The following is a 20,631-nucleotide window of genomic DNA, read 5'->3' on the forward strand; positions in this document are numbered from 1 at the left end:
AAGGGAATGATACAGGCAGGGGAGACAAAGAGAGGGTGTTGCCCTCTGTGTTGACCAGCTGGTGTGCTCTGCGTGGAAATGGATGAAGGATCAATCAAGAGCTTAAGAGTCAGGATTTAAAGGCAAGGCAGGGCCAGTGAGAATGGATTGAGATCAGCCTTCAGGAGAAGGACTTGGAGGTGTTATTTTGATGAGAAGCTCAACACGACCCAGCAATATGTGCTTGCAGCACAGAAAGCCAACTGTGTCCTGGCCTGCATCAAAAGAAGTATGATAGTTCTGTTGACTCAAGGAAAAGGTTAACAGATGCTGTCAGCTGAAGTAACAGGGGGATATTCATCCATTTAAAAGGATTTAGTTAAGTGTCATATCTGAATTATTATAATTGTATAAGCAATTAGAGCTGTTAGAAAGTGAAGTGGTAACTGTGCTTCTGTTCACAGCATGGTGTATGCATTTATTTTTGTGGCCAAAGAAGACAAGTAGGAAACGGAAACTTTCCTCTGTAGATTGCATTTCACATCTCTTCTCTTCATAACTGGCTGGTGCCTATCTTCATTATTGCTTTACTCTTGGTTCCAATGAATACAATGCTGTCTTAAGTGTCAGCTACAGTTTTAAGCAAGTGTTTGATGCCTGCCTTCAGAACAAGGGATTTACCTTAGCTTGTTGAGGGATTTTCCTGTTCATTTTGCTTTCCTTCACAAATGATGCAATATGGAGGGAACACTAACATTTTTGAGTATGTAGGAGTTGTATGAATTTTGTATGCTGTGTAAAGTCCTGCAGGGGTAATGTACTCTTAAATGGGAAGTACAGAAACAGTGTAACTTCCTTTTTTATTTTTCCTTCTATCTCTCGATGTTTTTAATACCAGTCTTGATTCATTGCTGAAAAAAACTTCCAGTTAAAAAGGTAAAAAAAGAGAGAGCAAGAAAGTCATAAACCTGAGCCCCAGTCAGCTGAGTCTCCTGATTGTGAAACAAAGTATAGTATTGACCTGGTTTATCTTTATTCATTGTCTGTGTAGAGAATTAATTCTGGCTGTTCTGCCTGTTTTCAGTTAAGATGAGCAGCACTCTATGTTTTTTATAGGAATTGCTGTACATTCTGTGCTGTGGCATCTTAAACTCTAAATGCTGGCTTATTTACACTCCGCTCCAGACATCACTCTTGATGCTGAAATTGCACAGAATTTGTAAGATGGCCTTTCTTCTATGTGCAGTCTCAGTATCTAGTAATGATACATGTCCTTTCTCATGCAGGTAGCTAATACTAGTACTTTTCTCTATTTTTGTGATAGAATGTGTGACAAAGCCTGGAAATTTTGATTCATGTTGGGTATTTCTGTAAAAACATCACTTTTATTAAGCTTCTCTACTTTGCCATACGATGTTATGTCGTGTCTGTAAACCAAGAACATTTGAAGTCCTATTTAAATTGCCTTATATTTTACAGTGAATAAATTGTTTATCATGGCTGTCTGCCTTGATCTAGGTGTGCACGAGTCAGAAACTCTGCAGTACTTTGAGGAGGAAAGTGAGTGATATTGAGACTCAGCTACCAGCTCTACTTGAAGCAAAAATGCTGGCTGTTTCAGGTAAGGTTTAAGTAATGAAAAGGACTAACATTGATGCGCAATGTGTTAGAGCACTTGCTGAGCTTTTAATATCTGAGACTTCCTAGGGAAGTTGATGTTCTCATATGTAGATCCCTTGAAGTTATGGCAAGTCCAGATAACCAGGATGTGTCCTGTGTTGTGTAAGGTATTTCAGGCCCCTCTATGTGGTTGGGAAATACTGGTAAAGAGGATGCTGTGTGGTAGGTATTGAACATGCAAAGAACATGTTTTTCCATAGGTGAAATTGGTAAGTGATTATCAATAGCTTTTCCTGGACCTTACAAGTTATATGCCTATATAACCTACATACTAGCTAAGAGCATATTTACAAGAAAGGCATAGTAATTCCAATTGTGGCTTTAAACGACACTTTTAAATGGAATACAATAATTGGCAGCTTCTGCTGTTCAGATCATTAAACAACTAATGTTGGCAGCGAAAGAGCTATTTGGTCCGTGGAGCACTTGTGCCTGTTATTTACAACCAGTAAAACACTGAAATGTGATTAGAGAGCCTGATACGTAACAGCTTTACATACCATTTATTTGGGATTACTGCACTGTTTTCCAACAAAAGAAGGCAAAGCACAGTTCTGTCTCTTAAATTTGAAGAGGTGGGTTTTCTATTCTGTTTCAATTCAGCATATTGTTTGCAGTTGTGTAAGTAGGTGTCTCTGCTAGACACCTGCCTCAGAGGAAGCTGAGTAGGGGGGAAGGTAGACCTGAGTACAAGGAATTTTCCAGTGTTACACCAAGTGAAGAAAGGCTAGAGGGTTTTAATACATGTGGAGGTGACAAACTGTAGCTATGTGTTGGTGATTTACCTTCTCAATTAGATACAAGAATCTAGCACTGGCACGCACGGATTTTTTAAAGATGAAACCTTGTGCAGTGTTACCTGGCTTGTTTGCCAGAAGTGGATAACATCAGGCTTGAGCAAAGTCCTAAAAGAGATGAAGAACCAGCTCTTGTATTGGTGCTGAGCATGTTCATTTTCCTTGTTTCTAATAACAACTTTCCGAAATAGAAACTCTATTTCTCTGTGTCCAACTTTGAGAGGTGAGCTGAACAATCATCCTTCTCTGCCTGTGGGCTGTTTGAATGTAGGTAATTTTCTTGCTTTCAGAAACAGGGTCAAAGTTTTCCCCAACCATTTTATGACTTTCTTGAGAACAAAATATCCCATAGACTGGACGTGCAACTGCTTCATGCTGCCAGCAGGAAGCAGTTGGCCAGAAAATATGTACCCCAGTCAGAAGCTTTGGCAGAGTAAATGACAACTTGAGGATGATTTTCAAAACATTCATAATTCTTTTATACTTTTTAGATGTTAAAAGAGGTTTCTTATTTCAGGGATGAATTCAGAAGACAATTTAATGCTGATGTTTCTGTAAACTGTTTGCACAGCACTGGGACTATGATTGCCTTTCTATGCATTTTTAAGAAGTGTCAGTGCTATTTCTTAGTACTGATGGTAAGCATTGTTCCTTTGTCTTTTTTTTTTCTCTTTTTTTTTTTTAATTCTTACCCTGAAAAACTGATACATCAGGGAATTTTAATGACTGTGGTACAATCCTGAGTTGTTATAAGGCAAAATTCTGGAGGGAACTGGCTAAGAATCATGGACAAAAGGTAATTTGGTGACAGTGGGTACTGTAATTCCTTTCTCTTGCCATAAGATATGGATGCATTTATTTGATGTGATGGCTCTTGTTTATGTTACATGAAGAATAGTGTGCAGAGGACATGGGAGAAATATGGGAATAAAAAATATTAGCTCTCTGAAGACCTGAAAGGAAAATAAATAAAAAAAAAAAAAAAATTGGGGGGGTTGGGGTAGGGAAGAAGGGAAATATTTTAGTCTTAAAGCATGAAATGATAAAATCAGAAATTCAGGGTGCAGAATTAATTGCAGTGTGCAGAGAAGCAAGTCGGGAAGAAAAGATTTTATAAATGCAGAAGAGGAAAGAGGAAGAAAGAGATAAAAATAGCCTCTTTTTTCTTTTTTTTTAAACTTAAGGCAAAACAGTGAGCAGTGGATAATATAGAGAAAGCTGAATTATTCAGTTTCTGTATATTCCTGTATTAGGTATAAATGAATGACATTTCTTAAATAAGGCATCGTTAAGAAGTAGACCTTAACCTTCTAAGAACTGGTTAAGTTTTAAACAAGGTACTTTACCTATGTATACCCTGAACTGTCAGGCAGCTAACAGACTGTTAATGAACACCTTGAGTATATTAAATCATTATAAGGTGGGAGAATCATCAATTGGGTAATACACAATTATTTAGGGACAGTTTTGGAATAGCATGAAATTCAGAGGGAATTCTAGTGTATATATTAAATATACAGTAATAATAACGTTTGGTCATAGAGGTTTTAATTTAGTCTGGAAGCATGAGGAAGGGATAAATGTCATTTCTGCTTTTATATCTAGCAGTTAGATCATTCATTCTAACAATTACCTCAGACAACAGTACTGATGGATACTGAGATCAACTCTAAACAGCTCTTGCATCACTTTTCTTTAACATAGCATTTTTCTTGAGGAAGCAGTTAGAATTAAGTGACTTTGGAACAGTGTCAAAGCAAAAAGGTAACTGAATGCAGTTGCACACATCTGTATTAGTGTATCCTAAGAGTTAAGTTAGATATAAGGATGCTGGGGAGGGCCTTTTCATTAGGGGCTGTAGTGATAGGACAAGGGGTAACAGGTTAAAACATAAACAAGGGAAGTTTAGATTATAAGGAAGAAATTCTTTACTGTTAGGGTGGTGAGGCACTGGAATGGGTTGCCCAGGGAGGCTGTGAATGCTCCATCCCTGGCAGTGTTCAAGGCCAGGCTGGACAAGTCCTTGGGTGACATGGTTTAGTGTGAGGTGTCCCTGCCCATGGCAGGGGGGTTGGAACTTGATGATCTTAAGGTCCTTTCCAACCCTAACTATTCTATGATTCTATGAGCTTAAGAATATAGTTGTTAAATGATATATGCGTACTCAGAGCTTACATGCAATGACTTAATGATGTGATGACTTGGAAAGCATGATTAATATAACTCATCCTCTAGTGGCTACCGTGATAGCTTCAGGGCAATGTTTATATTGTACTGTACTTCCTATACCAAACACACTGATTTACAGTACTGGTGTACTTGCACCAGAAAATTAAGAATATAACTGATTTTTTTTTTTTGTGAGGAAAATACTACAATTAATGCAATGAAACTATGACAGTTCTATTAGTTCTGTCAATACAGTACCTTTAATTTGAAGACTATAAGAATACTGTAAAGATATAAGAGATGATGCTACATATGTGAACGTCTCTTCTCCCTTTTATTTTGTCCTTGGAAGAAGCGTAAAGCTCAATTTGGAGAAGAAAGAAACTTAGTTTGTGAATCTTTTGATTACTGAAAGCCATTGAATAAATACAGTCATTAAATCACAGTGAGATTTTTGGGGGAAGGAGAAGCATCACGTACTCAAATGTTCAAGAAGTATTTTTGTCAACGGTTACAATTTGGGTCCTATATCAACAACTCCCTTACTTCTGCAGGCATTTGCCTGTTGTGATAAATAACTTTGTTAATACTCCTGAGATGCTAGTCCAGATATTTTTTTCAAGCATAATTAGTAGAATCTTATAATATTGTTCATGGTTTTTAAGTCTGTAGCTTCAGCTAATTATAGCTAACAAGTGCTCCTGATTGCCTGAGATGTTACTGTTGGCATACACATTTGTAAATACTTTTCAGTGAAATGTTATGGTTTAGCATCTAGTAGGGTTGTTTTTCATTGAAACAAAACACCTTAATGTCAGCGCTTAGAAATCTGTATGTGATTTTTGTAACAGTTGCTTCTTGCAGTAGCTGTTAATATGCTTATAAGAGTTCTGTCATTAGTTATGAGAAGAGCACAGCACATGATGCTCTTGTTCTTTGTTAGCATTGTGTGTCTATTGAGTGTGAAACGTTTGGGGGGGATAAATTGCAGATGAAATACTCCTAAACCAGTAAAAAAATTCAGATAGGATGGTATGCTAAAAGAGTGTGTATGTAACTGTAGAAATATTATTAAAATTTATTTACCTACTTTGGGCTGTTTTGGAGGAGAGCAAATTGTATATGAGAAATTATGTGTTTCTCATTTTTCCTTAGAAAATAATTTGGGAATAGGAGAGAGTTTGTAAGCTAAAATGAATTTTTAGTTGTAATTTCATGTTTCCTATATTTGAATAATAAAAGAGGTTGTTTGATACATTTTACAGTGTCTTCATTGATCTATGTGAAACTTTTTTTCGTCTTGAGAATGCGTAATAGCATTGGACTACATAGGCAGAAAGTAGCTAGCAGGGAGCTAAGCAGGCATAAATGAAATGCTGAGTTTGTTATGTAGTTATTTGAGATGCATGTCATTAACTTTCCTTATGTCTTTGCAAACACAAATTATATCCAAATACAGAAGTTACAATGAGGTGACTTGTAAGTAGTTAAAAAAAAGTTAAAATATTTTTGATCTTAAAACTGGGATTGTGTGTCATCATCCTATGATTAGCGCTATCTCTATTTCATTAAATACCTGCAAGGGGGATCTGCTTTGAAATGCTTTTGTGGGATGATTTTCAGTGGTACAACAAAAATGTTTTTTTCCTTGTGTTAGTGTAGAAGTATAGTTTATAACTAGTATGACATGAATACTAGATACCGTATTTCCACAAAACGCTAGAACTGTTGCTTCTTTGATGCTTGTTTAGGGCAAGTTCTGCATGTCTCAGCAAAACAACTGTAACAGAAAAGCCTCCAGCCTTATGAAGGCTTAATTTTTGATGAATTGGAGTCTGAGTTCTGTGTCTTGTCAGATGACATAGCTGATTCTGCACATGCAGATTCTTGCTTGTGGCAGTGGTGTGGGTTAATGGTTCAGAGTCATATTAAGATTAATTCTTCTTTATGCCTCTATTGCAGTGTCTGTCTCCAGCATACAATACTGTGTATTGGAATGTCTTCTCACAACAGTCACTTCATGCTCCGTGAAGTAAAATTTGCCACTGTGTATGGGTGCAAGTGATGCAGTTTTTGGTAAACATAATGCCAATGAGCCCCCAAACCCAACCCTCAAACAGTCACACAGACCTCAGACAGCTATGCTATTTGTCTTTTTCAGCTCATTTCCAAATGAGACTGCTGGATGCTACTGGCTTTCAGTGAACTTCAAGGCTAATTTGTTGTAGCTGAAGTTCCAGCCTGATATGTGACCAGACAGCAGAAAATCATTGCTTCTGTTGCAAAAGGCAGTCAGTCATGTAACAACTTAACTCCTTTACTTTCCTGTTACCTAAGCTACTATCTCTGGAGCAGGAGAGAAGGTCAAGTAGTCTCTCTGGGTGTTCCTTTTCCAGGGTTTTGTGCTCAAAAGAGAAATGTTAGATGGTAAAAGCTGGTATTCTATGATTCTGTGAAGGGAAGATGCTCTCACACCATGGAAAAAGGCTGTTCTGTGATCTGGAGGGGATTCAAGAGAACCCCTGTACAGTCTGTGGAAGGGGGCAGTGATGTCCCTTTTTCCGCTGGCTGTTTGAGAGTCAAGTTGACAAACCTCAGAATCCCAGTGCATGCGCTTTAGGTGCCTAAACCTAGGTGGCACGATACTTCTCTCTCTCTAGGTGCCTAAACCTAGGTGGCACGATACTTCTCTGGTTTTCTTTCCTGGCCTGGTTGGTTAAAAAGGAGTTAATGGTTTCCTGCAGCCCTCAAGATCATGGAGATCAGGTCTGGGGTGTTTTCCAACTCTCAGCACGTTCCTTCCTCTCCACTGGTAGCAAGTGGAGGCCAAGGCAGGAGAGAGGGGAGATGTAAAACCCAGAGTCTGAAAAGCATGAGTGGGAGCTATGGGGTAGGGGAAGTGACTATGTAGGAAAGCTTGTGTGCTCATGTGCTGGTGCTATTGGGTGAGCCTTGGAGTCACTTTCAGTTGGGCATCCTTTACTGTGTTTTAAGAAATTATACATGACTTGCAACAACCATTTATTGGCTGATGCACATAGTAAATTGCGGGGACTAATGTGCTCCTGGGCTATACTTATCACCCGCAGCGCAGGCACTTGAGGGCATCTGGTGGCCTGACAGTCACCCGTAGCTATTGCTCCTTGGAACAGGTTGTGTCTCAGTCTTGCTGAATTGCTGTCTTTCAAACCTCTGCCTTTTTCTATGCTTTTTGTGCATTTTCTCATTGATAATTTTCACTTGAGCCTTCGAGTTGTTATTATTGATTTGTAATTTTATTATTGCTGAGGTCTTATGCTCCCTCACTTTTGGGGGGGGGGGGCGTTGGAGGGAAGGTGGTGGTTCCTGGTTGCTCTGACTGGTTCAGTGTAGTAACAAGAGGTTTTCTGTGACAGAGAATTCCTCCTTCAAATGTATGTCTATGAGGTCTCTTGCCTGCTTCTAGATGGCTTTTCTTAGTTTACCTTTCAAGATTGCATCAATTCACTTGCATTATGCTTCATAAAAGTGTTGGCACATCTTATTGCTTAAAAAATAATTGTGATTCAGATATGATGGAATTCTTGTGAAATGTTTCAGGAGATGGTAGGCTGTCCCTTATTTGCTATTTGTTTTTTTTCAGAGGTGCAAGCACAATGGCAGTACTTCCAAAATCTCACATTTCTGTCATGGTTTTAGGTTTTTCTCTTTTCTTCATGAGCAGCTGAATGGTATTTATTTTCTCCCCCCTTTTTTTTCTGGTGTTGGAATCAGTTTGTATTCTCATTAATCACAAGGGTAGAGGATTTTCAGCCTTGAATTCCAGTGTCATTGATAAATACCATGGCAGCAAATGCCTTAAGCTAAAATAGAAGTTTTCACTTTCTTATGTATTATTAAAGGTAATGGTGGTAGTCTATGAAGAATTAGCTTATAGGTAATAATAATGACTGGTCTATTCTTTCCTACGTTCAAGCAGGTGTCCATTATGTATGCTCTTCTGTGAATGGAAAAATGTCTCCTTTGCTTGTACTACATTGGACATAGTTTCAGTAGGGATGGGACATACCACTCTACTTCAAGTGTAAATAACGAAAACTAAGAGCTTATGTAATTTCTGCCATAAATACGAGAAAAAGTGGGAATAAAAGCCTTGTGGGCCAGTAGCTTTGTCTTACATTTTGAAGGGGAGAAATATTTAATAAAGCTTAAATGATAACATGTTCAGCTTTTACAAAATGGGACAGATTTTTTAGTCAACCATATTTTTAGTCAGCTTGGTTTTGGCAAATGGTAACAACTTCATATGTTAGTTTGAGGCAACAATCTGGCAATACAGTAAAACCTAACAATAAGCTGTTATAATGGACTTGAGTCTGTGGCGTAACTCTGTATAGAGAAAGTATACTTGATATGCAGAGCACTATTTAGATACAGCCATACAAATAAAAATCTGGGAAGAGAGGAAAATAAATATGCTAGTTATATTTGCAGTGAATAAAAGCAGTTCTATAGCTACTTTGTACCTGGGGATAATTTTTTTTGTTTTTCCCATTGTGGGTTGTTTTGTTTGATTTGGCTGGTATTTTTGGCGTTCACATCAAGCCACTGGAGCTTACCTGCTATGACCCCCTGTAGAGAGTGGGTTATGAAGGATGTATATGAAGTGATAGCCCCAGAGGGTAAGATTAAGGAGGAAGTTTAAACTGCGATTTTGTTGCTGTCTTTTGAGGTAATGGTACTGTTCAGCCTCTTGAAAGTAAAGTGTATCTGCTCAGCTCCTTATGACAGTGTACTGCAAGCATGTAATTCAACCTGGTAAGAGCACTGGACACTTTGAATTAGCTGGAAAGTTAAAAAATGACTTTTCAGTGTTGTAGAAGTATAATCAGTTTGGTTGAGTTCATGTGAATGATTTCAGATTTTATTGTAATCCCGACTTTACTTCCCGTGATTACCCAAGCAGTCTTGATTCCATGTATTCAAGTTGAAATGAAATAGATTTAAGATTCTGATAAAGCATCAGACTTTCAATCCTGGAGGTTTATAAACAGTTTTCTGAATTTGTGGGTTTCTGCATTTGGTGTACCAGTTTGTGCCCAATGTGTTTATATGAACATGTATGAAGTGGCTAAAGTTACACATTGGTAGTAAGCAGTGAGACAGGATGAAGGATGGGAAAAGTAGCATTTTGCCCTTTGGTCCATTTCATAAAATCCCTGTTTCTGTCTTGGTTTATGCAAAAAACTAAGCTTTGATCTTAGACTATTAGTTCCTTACTTTTATTGTCTCCATACAGATTTTCTGTGTAAACAGTTCCGTTAGCTTCAGTGATTTTTGAGTTTCCTGGGAAGAGTTAGGACTGACTTTATTTGTATTGTATCACCCAACTAGAACTCTCCCAGTGGTATGGCTATATAAAACATAGCTTTGAGTGGGTGACAAAGTAACAGTTATTGTGTTCATTTAGGAGAAATAATTATTTTATCATCAAAAGAAAGAATTTCAGCATTTTCAGGATATTAGCAGAAGAAAATATTTTGACACATCTTCAGAATGTTTCTACAGCATTAAATGTGACTTTGTCTCTTAACAAATAATAATAATAAAAAAACCAACCTAAAAGGACATGTCTTTTAATGGTGGCAGCTAGACATTATATATTAATTTTTAAATCAACCTTCTCATGGCATTTAGAAAGCAGCTATTTTGGTTGCTTTGATTGAGGTCAGGAGCTCACTCATGGCACTTGTGCTGCATGAATTTGTGTACAGTCTTCTGAATTTTCACGGCAGATTGCCAGACACTTCTGCTGTCATGGGTAGCTGCATCAAGCACCTGTGTTTTGGATTTTGGGTATGTATCTAATGCCATTTCCTCATAGCCTCAGTTTTGATATAAAATTCCCCTCTGGGAATGAAGATCCATTCAGTATGTATAAAACTTTAATATGTAATATCGTACTACTTTTCATGTTGACTTCTAAAATGCAAGAGCAGGTTCCAGATTCTAATGAAGAATCTCTTGCCTTCATGTTTTATTAAGGCTCTTGTGCTTTGATGCTTAGGATGAATTCAGGTGAATAAAGGTGGACTGTTGATTTGTAAGTCATGTGGCTTTAGAAGCATCTGAATCATTGCCATTTTCCCAATGATTTTTTGTCTTGCTTTTCTTGCTGCTGTGTTTTGCCCACTTGGGAACGTGTGACATACTCGGATAACAAAAATTGCACTATTGTTTCCCAGTAAATGTACTGGCAAGCCATGAGATCCTATTGTTTGTAAGTATATTTATAGTTATCTAATTGTAGAATTCTTTGTAAGACAGAACTGGCAAACAGGATTTTAGCTGAGAATTAGAAATCAGAAAATTTTGAACTCTTAAATAGAAACAAAAAAAGTGTCAGCTTTAAGTGGGGAAAAGGGGTTGGCTGAAACTACCATAGCCTTAGGACTAAATTAAAATGAAACAAAGGCTGCCATATTTTGCCATGTACAGTCTTTAAATTTGTCTTGTTTGATACCATTTTTCTCTAAATTCTTGGAAGTGCCATCTCCCTTTGGCACACTTTTCTCCACTTCAGTTTGCAGCAGCTTCTTTCCTCCAGGAGGATGATTGTAGTTGTTTGCTGGAAGTGCTTTTGTTCGGTCTTACATTCTGGAGGAGTGAAGCTGTCCTTAGCAGCTGGCGGTGGTTTCTGACCAGTGTAAATACTCGCTCCTCTGTCCTGAAGCAACTGAACAGCAGGCAAAACATTCCTGTTTAAGACTTTGTGACCAGCACTCTTGAGACACCAGGTAAAAGGGACGTGAGCCACAATTTAGAATACTCTAATGTGGATTTAATGTTTTGGATTATGTGTCAACTTTCTAAACTATACTTTTTAATTGTTGTGTAAGCAACATCTTATTCCAGAAACAAAAGCCAAAGGACATCTTTGTATCTTAATAATGCTGGTGGTATTATAGTTATTTCTGGAGTCTGAAGTCATTGCGTGCACTTCAGAAGCCATTATATGGCTTACACGCGTGACCGAATGTGCTTTATATTTGCTTCAAGACTAAATTTTCTAAGTGCATTAATTTATTATACCACCAAATTTTTGCTAAGTCAGGATGATGCTAGAGTGTAGATCTTGTGCTATAGGTCTTTTATCTTGTATTGGGTAAGTCTACATGGAAATTGGTATTCTTTAAAGTGGTTTTTTTTTGTTTTTTTCTTTTCCCCCGGTCAAGCAACTGAATCACTGAAAACACACAGGTTCATCTGTATAAATGTAGCATTGTAACAGTTACTCTACTGCACTTTAAGAATCATTTAATAGCTGAGCATCTCAGACTGTTATTGTCTATATATACTCAAGGCTTCCCTGTGCAGTAAGGAAACATTCCTCTCAGGTTCTTGTAAAAATGGTATTCAGAAAGGTCAAGTGGGCATGTCGTGGTTTTAACCCAACCAGACAGCTTGTTACCCACTCCCCCCCGTTTCTTGCCCTCCCCTTACTCCTGGAGGGACGGAGAGAAGAATCAGAAAGAATGCAACTCCCACGGGTTGAGATAAGAACAGTTTAGTAACTAAGGTATAACACAAATCACTACTGCTACCACCAATAATAGTAATGATAAAGGAAATAACAAGGGAAGAAAATACAACACCCCATCACCAGGCGACTGATAACTAGCCCACCCCCAGCCCGACCAAGCACCGACCCATACCTCCTCCAACCCTGCAGTCCACTCAGCCCTTCCGGGTAACTCCCAGTTACATCCTGGACATGACGTGCTGTGGTATGGAATACCTCTTTGGTCAGTTTGGGTCAGGTGTCCTGTCTCTGCTTCCTCCCGGCTCCCCCTCCTCCCTGGCAGAGCATGAGGCCCACAGAGTCCTTGGCCAAACCAAAACATCATTGTTTTTCAGCTCTGTTCCCAGCTGAAAGTCAAAACACAGCCCTGCACCAGCTACCAAGAAAGAGAAAAATGACTGCCACTGCTAAACCCAGGACAGGGCAAATGTTGCTTGGCTGTACTGCAGACCAGTTGGGAACTGAACTTTTGACTCTGGATCCCTGTCCAAAGGAGCCAGTCATTTTTGAAAAACGCAGAGCAGTGTGAGCTGGTGATACTGAGGTATTCTGCCTGTGTCTGAGGTTTTATGCTTCAGGGAGAACCAGAACTGGAGAGTTGTGACTTTCAAGTATAGTCTCTCAGAAGAACATCTCCTGACAGTCTTCGCACAGGCTGTATGCCATTTAAGAAATGCTGTGTGTCATTTATAAGCAATCTTCTGATTCTTCTTAGGAGCAACATCATAGTGCTGTTTTGTTCAAGAAGAAATACTTCAGAGTCTAGTAGATTGATAGCATCTATTTCAAAAGTATTGCAAGTTGAGGTGTTCTCCAAGAGAAGAAAATGGTCTGACAGATCACACTGTGGTGATCAGGGAATTACAGTATGACATTTTTTGAATTATGAACCCTTAGGAACAGGTTTTCTTCAAAATCGTAAATTATATCTGTAATTTGAAGACGGTATTTCGGTATGTGTAAGGATAAATTTGCTACAGTCATGATTGGTTTTGTAGCATATTATTGAAATGGATGCTTGCAAAGCAGTTTGGTTTTTTTCTTTTTCTTTTGCCCTTCCCCCCCTCAGATTGGTCTTTCAGTTGCTTTTGAGAAGTATAATTGCTTAATTTCCCTTGTTTGTTGTGTAACCTACTGATATTGCAAGTATCTGCTTCATTGTCTCTTTCGTCTCCCTACCCCTGTCCCCACAAAACACACAGGAAGTAATTTTGGTACTGCGAAGGATCTTACAGAAGAAATAAGATCATTAACATCAGAGAAGGAGGGGCTGGAAGGACTTCTCAGTGAACTGTTGGTTCTGAGTGCCAGAAATCTCCGAAAACTAGAGAGAATCAAAGACGATTACACCAGACTGAAACAAGAACTTGAAGAAGGAGAGACTGCCTTTGGTAAGTAGTTCACAGACTCTTGCAGCTTTTGCTCAGTCATGAGATCCTAGATGTCTACAGGGTTTGATGAACCATCCTGCATTTCACGCAATACACTGATTTTTCTGAGGTAAGTTTGGCCAGGACCTGGATAAGCATTATGCTGAATATGCTCTCAGCTGTTTCCACTTCAGGTGAGAGAGTCTGAAGGGGGAGAAGGGGTATTCCAGCAACATACGGATTCTTGAAATCTCTTAGCCCTGTTCCAAAAAACTTTGTTTTCTAAGCCCATTTTTATAATAGTAATGATGATACTGTGCATGTATTTACATACAGAGAAACATATGTGGTCCTTTACGTGGAAGCAGTAGATGTGGCTGGCTGTGACAATAGCAATGTATTTAGGATATGTAACTAAATATTTAATGTGTATATATATATATAAAACACTTGGTGATGAGTGATGTACGAGGTGCAAGGGATGGCTGGTTCAGAAAGCAAGAGTTCTCTTTGTAAATTTAGTTTGAGTTGGGGTTTAAACAGCTTGCCAAATGCATCTCACATGTAACTGTAAGCAGTGTGCTTGGGTTGTAGTGTCATGGTGGAATTGGAGTTCTCTGGAATTACTGTGAAAGCTACTGACAAATTAACAGACAGCATGGTTGTTCCTAGACTTGACTTAGCCTCTTATCTGCTGTATCCTCTCCTGAAATTAAGCAGATAAAGTGGCCTTGCTGCTTGATTAAATGAAAAGGCTGAATAACATTTAATTGACTACAAACATACAGTTACTATAGTTACCTCTAAACAGCTAAGTATAAATCTGAGAGCTACTTTAAAGCTTTAGGGGTTTGAAATGTCTTTCCTTTTTCCAGATCTTATAAGGTGGTTGAAGAGAGGAAAGCACCTCTGTTTTAAAATTATATGAAGTTTCTTCATAGGCAAATGGATAAGCAGAGCTATCCTAGAAGCAAAGTTTTGTAGGCACTTGGATATGTCTTACAACAATGTTTTAAAAATGCACAGAATAATATATATGTGCACACATGCTACTAGGGAAGAACTCGCTTTCTTAGAAACTAGATAAAAATTCTGATTCCCCAGATTAGTGCATTGTGATCTGAAGTTGCAAATACACACCAGGCAATGCTTCCTTGTTGCTTGGGCTTCCAAGTGAGTTGAAGAGGGTTCTGACCTTCTAATCTGCTCCTTTGTTTCTAGGACAATTAAACTTTTGATAACACGCATGTGCTTCTCATTTGTACTTTTCTGCAGCAGGGTTTTAAAGAAAACCTCTGCAAGACTCTTGCTGATGTAACAGAATTGGTAGTGGTTCGCAGATATTTTTTTCTTTCCATTTTGCATATATGTAGCTGTAATGAGGTGTCTTCTTGGTCTGACCTCTGCTCTCCTACAGTTTATGGCAATAAATTGCAAAATACTGTGTTTACTACATGGATTATTCTTTCAATTTATTGTGATTCTGTAGGCGTAAGGAGAAATTTATCCTTGTGTAAAATAAAATATCAAGCAGATACTAGTCAGAGACCCAAATGAAAATCTGAGATCATCCTTTTTCCTCATCTCTGCCCTCCTTGTGTGTTATCTGCACCATTTTCTCCTTTGACAAATGAAAACTCAGGTGGGTTTGAGAACACTAGTATGAGTTTGGTACCAACACATTTAACTGAATGTAAGCCTTCTGGTACACTCTGGAAAACAGTATCTAGATTATATCTCAGACAGCATCCACTTTATGAACCAGTTGTTATTTTGTAAAGTACTTTTATATTTGGAGAAAAAGCATAAACAATTGGAATATGATTTGTTACCATTTGGTTTTGTTGTTGTTTAAAAGAACTGTAGATAATTGTGTTGGCTTTGTCTGCACTGTGAAAGGTGAAATTTGAGTCAGGGTGGCCAAGCTGACTTAATGCACGTTCTCAGGCTTTGTGGTTCATTTACACAAGTAAAATCTGTGTTGCGGTTGAGAAGGGTGGTTTTGCCTTTTACTTGTGTTTCTTCCCCATCCTGTACGGAAGCGCAGACCAGAAGCCTGCTATGAGCTGGATATCGGTGTGCCTATAAGACCCACTAGTGCCTGGTGGGATGTCCAGCATCAGCACAAGGGGTGCAGCAGGGCCATGGGGCTTGTGATGCAGGGTGTGCTGACGCCTTGGTTTTGGGGACAGTGTGATTTTGGGAGAGCGTAGTCTGAGAAAAATGATTTCTCTTCTTTGAGCTACTAGTGCAGCATGTGCTCAGCTGATCTGTGCCATGGGTAAAATTAGCATGAATGGTACCATTGCTTGATGAAGCCTATTCTTGGTTAGTTTGACTTCTCCTTATAGTTAGAAGCCAGTGAGAGAAATCCCTTCTTCACCTAACTCTACTAGCTGAGGATGTTACTGTCCTCTGGCTTTTCTTACTAGCTGCTTGCACAGATTTCATTAGGGAACCCTTCAGGCTATGTGAACTTAAACAGCAAAACGAATCTGGGCTAGGCTGGCTGATCTGTGTCCTGGTGTGCAGTAGGGATGTACCTGTGATTCTTTGTGACACAGCTGTGCTATGCTTTGGCTCAACACAATGAAATGGGTGTCTGTCTGTAGCTAAACGTAAGTTACTGAAAGTAATGCAAAGAAAACGGTCCCTTGGTCTTCTCATTTTGAAGGCAAATGAATGCTCGTTTAAGTAAGTCGGTTTAAATGTCTTTCACTGTAGAAAGGAGATGCTTCATTTTTCTTTGGGAGCGGTAATCAGATCAACTGGAGCTGTTGTTTCCTCTCATTCTTGCTTTTGTATTATTTCCAGGGCATAATCTTCTACTTTTCCTGCATCAGGAGCCCTCCCTCTGTTTTTAATAGAACCTTAAAACCTTCTATGCAGGTATTCCTCCTATGCATGGCTATTTCTCATCTGGTACTTGAACTGTTATCTTTTGTGCCGGTGAACTTCTTGAAAACTTTATTATTTTTTTTGAGGGAAGATAATACTGCTTTGTCTGGAAAACATTGAAATGCTGAAATATGTGTGTATGTTTGCCTTCCTCTTGTGTATAAATTGGTAACCTATTTTTTTCCTTCATTAATAATTGTTGATTTCTCACAGTAATGCAGATATAAGGAAGCAGACGTCAAGGGAAGAGACTTAATCACACAATAATCAGAGCTGGAATTTTAAATAGGACACATCATTAGCATGTTAATGAATTTTCTCACTCTATGCCAGCTGCCCAAGTATAAAAGATATTGCAGATGCAGTGCAAAAATCAGGCTTGGCTTACTGTGCTGAGGGCTGTCAGTACCCCCTATAATGGAGTTTTGACAAAAATCCTTTCATATTTTTAGAGATACTCAAAAATGTTTTCTCTATTGAATAACAGAAGCATTGACAAGTAGCACCATGTATGAGCATTCTAGGAAGAATAGTATTAATTTGCCCTTTAGACGCTTTCTTCTGGTGGCATCAGAACACTTTTGTAGAAAGTGGTGAACTGTTACTGACATTTTACAGATAGGAAAGCCAGAGACTCAGAGGTCATGCAGTAGCAGTGAAACAGTTTCCCAGTTGATGCTGTAGCATTGGTCATGGTTGAATTAATGACTTACATTAAACAGATTGGAAATAAAGGTCTGTGTGAGCTTTACATTCTTCTAGACTGCAGGTATTTCTATAGTCTAAGACATAATGTTTATGGGAAAAATCACTGAAGGTCTGAGGTTTGCTGTTGAGCAGACCCACCTTACAAAATTGGAAGGTCCTGTTATGGCAAGGAAGAGAGCTGCTTTGCAGCCCAAACCAACAAAACCCATGTTCCAGACAAGTGAAGCTTAATTACTTGCCTGTCTGCCAAAATTCCTGCATTCTGCTTATAAATTCTGGCTTGGGTTGATTCACATTTGTAACCCAGGGCTGGAAATGAAACCTACCCTATTGGTTTCCTCATTACCAGTACTGACAGGCAAGTTTTCCTGCCTTATTTGGTGAATTCCTTTTCTGGCTGCACTCAGCCGTTTTCTGCCTCTGTTTTACACTTTTGGGAAAGCATTTCCTTGTAAATAATGTATCTGTGCACAAAACTGTGGTGGGGGGTACTGTATTTTGCTATCTAATTGCTAGGTTGTGCTTGCCAAGTCATCTTAAGTAGAATTTGTATACTGAATTAATTTCTAGAGGAAATACAAAATAAAGGCTATCCCACACATCAAAATAGCTTTTTAACCCTTTTTTAAACTATAGTTTGGAGGTTGGCACTTCAGTCTGTACTGCTCAACTGTCATTTCACATGATTGAGTTTTATAACCTTAGAAGCTGGCTGTGTAAGTCCTAAAGCTCTTACCAGCCTGCTTGTAGAGTGAAGCTTTCTGGGATTGAACAGGCATTTATTGAATAATGAATTAGATGGAGCAGAGGGGTTTTTTTTAGGATCCTGGAATTTTCTTTCACGCTCAGATTTTCTTTCTCCTGTTCAATCACACACTCTGTGAGCTTGCACAAAATACCTCATAGCTTTCTGTCCCCTAACAGAAGAGAAACCTATTTGAATCCATTTTTTAATTTGCCTTTTTCTTAAAAAAAAGATGTTTTAACTTAGCTACTTATGAATAAAATATTAAGAATGTACTTAAAAAAAAACCCAGCAAAAATTCTCATAGTCTTTTTTACAGTCATTGTTTAAAAAGCTTTGTATTTGGCTCTTGTGGAGGACATAATTAAGTAGTCTAAAGCTTAATACCAGGTGGACAGCAGAAATCACTAGTGGTGCTGCTTAAAGATATATTGGCTTTGCATATGGGAATATTTGTGAAAGGTAGGCTCTGTACTGCATATGCAATTATATAGAATGTGACTTACTGAACTGTTAATGACTGTTTAATGCAAAGTGTTTTTATTCTCTTTCAAAAATACTTTATTCTGGTAGATTCAATACTCAAAGTCTTACAATAGCATGTGCTTCTCATTGGGAACTCTTTTTTTTATTATTTTTTTTAAGTTTACTAATTTGTTTTTTTACTAAAAGCTATTCTACAAAAGCGTGTGTATTTCTCTTCATAACTGAGTTTTGTAATGCTTTTTGAAAATGGCTGAAGATTACTAAAAATCTTATACAGCTTATAATTACTTAAAAAAACCTTCAAAACCTTTCAGTATCTGCCTATGAAATGAAAAAAAAAATAATTCCATGTTTTGCTTACTGAGTTTTCAGGTGGTGGTTTTGGTTTTGATCCTCAGTGCTGGTTTTTCTGTCTCAGATAGGTTTTCCATATTGTTTCCACAGTTCATCCTGTGTATAAGTGATTACCTGATTCTAAACTGAAAAGCTAAACCTTTTGATTGGTTCTGTTTAAATAAATCATTAAAGGAGAACCACGCAATGTGTAACGTGGGCTTCCATGAGGAGAAAGCTATTCGCAGTCTCATTGTGTGTCCACTTCTAATTTGTGCAAGGTCATTATGTTCTGCATGTCATACCTATATGAAATGCTTGTTATTCAAGTGAATGGTGAAATGGAATGGCTTATTACTTTTGCCTATGGCCATCTCTATTTAAACAGTGATCTTGTCAGATTTAGCCAGCATTCACCCCATTTAGCTTTCACCAAAAAGTATAAAAGCCTTGGTGATGATGCAGGAATAGGACTGGCACTGCAGCTGGTAGCATCCTTTATTCTTGGCTGACATTCAGCTGGTGCTCCAAAGTAGTGCTCAGAAGCCCTCTGTCAGGCAACACATAAAAGCCAGGTCCACATAAGAAGAAACAAGGAAAAAAGAAAACAACAAAACCAAAAAGCCTAACCTTGCAGAGCTCCTTTTGTGTTGTCATGGCCAAATACAGCATGAGTAATTGCACTCTGCTCATCAGTATTCTCTCTGCTGTTTCATTTGAAAAATTGGTATTTCTGCATTTGCTTGGACTTGTACTGTTATGCATATTATATGCTTGTCTGCATTTCATTGTGAGCATGATTCTCATTTTCTTCAGTCAGTTTTAAAGCACTTGGGATCTTTCAGGTTAAGTATACCCATATACATCTTTTTGTCTTACAATTTTGTGATGGTAGTCATTACATTTTGAATTGTTGCCTAGCTTTGAGGATTAAATTCAGACTAATGGTTTTCACTCCATATCAGACTTCCACAAAAATTTATATAAGTAAAATAATTATTTTAGTAATATCATCTCTGTTAAATAATATTTAATTGTAAGTAATTAAGGGCTTTTTGTATTATGGAATTGCTTTTTTTTTTTTTTGATAACTATTATCTGTAGAATTTAGAAATATATAATGATTAAGTTCTGCTAAGCTCTTCCTGAAATTAAAACTTTTAATACATTTGTATTTTAGACATTGGTTTTTGTCAGGATTGAAAAGATTGGAAACCAGTCTGGTTTAGGATAATTGCTTGCTATATGTCATGAGTCACTTGTAACGTGTTTTTTATGATGGTGATTATAAAGGTCATCTTGTCTGCTGTTGTTCATTTAAGTATGTAAAATATTTCATAATTTTCACTTGGAGGATAGTGGTTTAGTTTGTATAAATGCAATGGAGGTATTAAATTTAATCTGGCCATTCTGTATAATTAGATGCAAATATCTATAATTCAGGAAATATGAAATACATGTTCAGGCACCTTGAACTGACACAGCAGCTTGGTTCAAAGCCCACTAATATCTATGGGGGTCTTCTGATTAGGCCATTTCTCTGTTGCTGCCCAGAGGTGAGCTTCTCTTCTCTCTCTTTCTTCTGAGATCTAGTGGTATTAACTTTACTGAAATGTTTAATATATCTGTGTTATACTCTGTAAGTAGCAGCGTGACCTAATTATACACAGAATAACAGCTCATCAAATGACCTGGTATTTTTTCTAGTTCTAGAGGTGGTTATATACCAGGTACAAGAAATAAAGCTTGGTCAGAAGCTTGAAGCTGTCTCTCGTCAGGGAAAATGATGATCTCTTTAACTAAGATAAGCAATACACATGAAGGTTTTCTAAGCTGTAGCACTGCAGAAATATAAAGTGGCTTTGCTGGAATTGTGGAAGTGCAATCTGATGTTGAAAAGTGTTA

The 20,631-nt window shown here is 38.0% G+C and overlaps 1 protein-coding gene across 4 annotated transcripts in view; it reads left to right on the plus strand.

Moving 5' to 3' along the window:
- Window positions 1–20,631, plus strand: part of DISC1 (DISC1 scaffold protein) — a 221,195-nt gene that overhangs the window by 100,180 nt on the left and 100,384 nt on the right. For all 4 annotated transcript variants that reach the window (XR_009729304.1, XM_061378826.1, XM_061378825.1 and 1 more), the window contains 2 exons: window positions 1,498–1,600; window positions 13,389–13,577. Coding sequence is in view for 3 of the 4 variants with exons in the window: in XM_061378826.1 (XP_061234810.1) it covers window positions 1,498–1,600; window positions 13,389–13,577 (292 nt within the window). In the remaining variant the exon portion in view is untranslated. The remainder of the gene's footprint in view (window positions 1–1,497; window positions 1,601–13,388; window positions 13,578–20,631) is intronic.

Source organism: Neopsephotus bourkii, unplaced genomic scaffold (genome assembly GCF_033783945.1).
Source record: "Neopsephotus bourkii isolate Nb327-2 ecotype Australia unplaced genomic scaffold, CSIRO-AGI_Nbou_v1 NB_1767, whole genome shotgun sequence".
In the NCBI taxonomy this organism is placed as follows: domain Eukaryota; kingdom Metazoa; phylum Chordata; class Aves; order Psittaciformes; family Psittacidae; genus Neopsephotus; species Neopsephotus bourkii.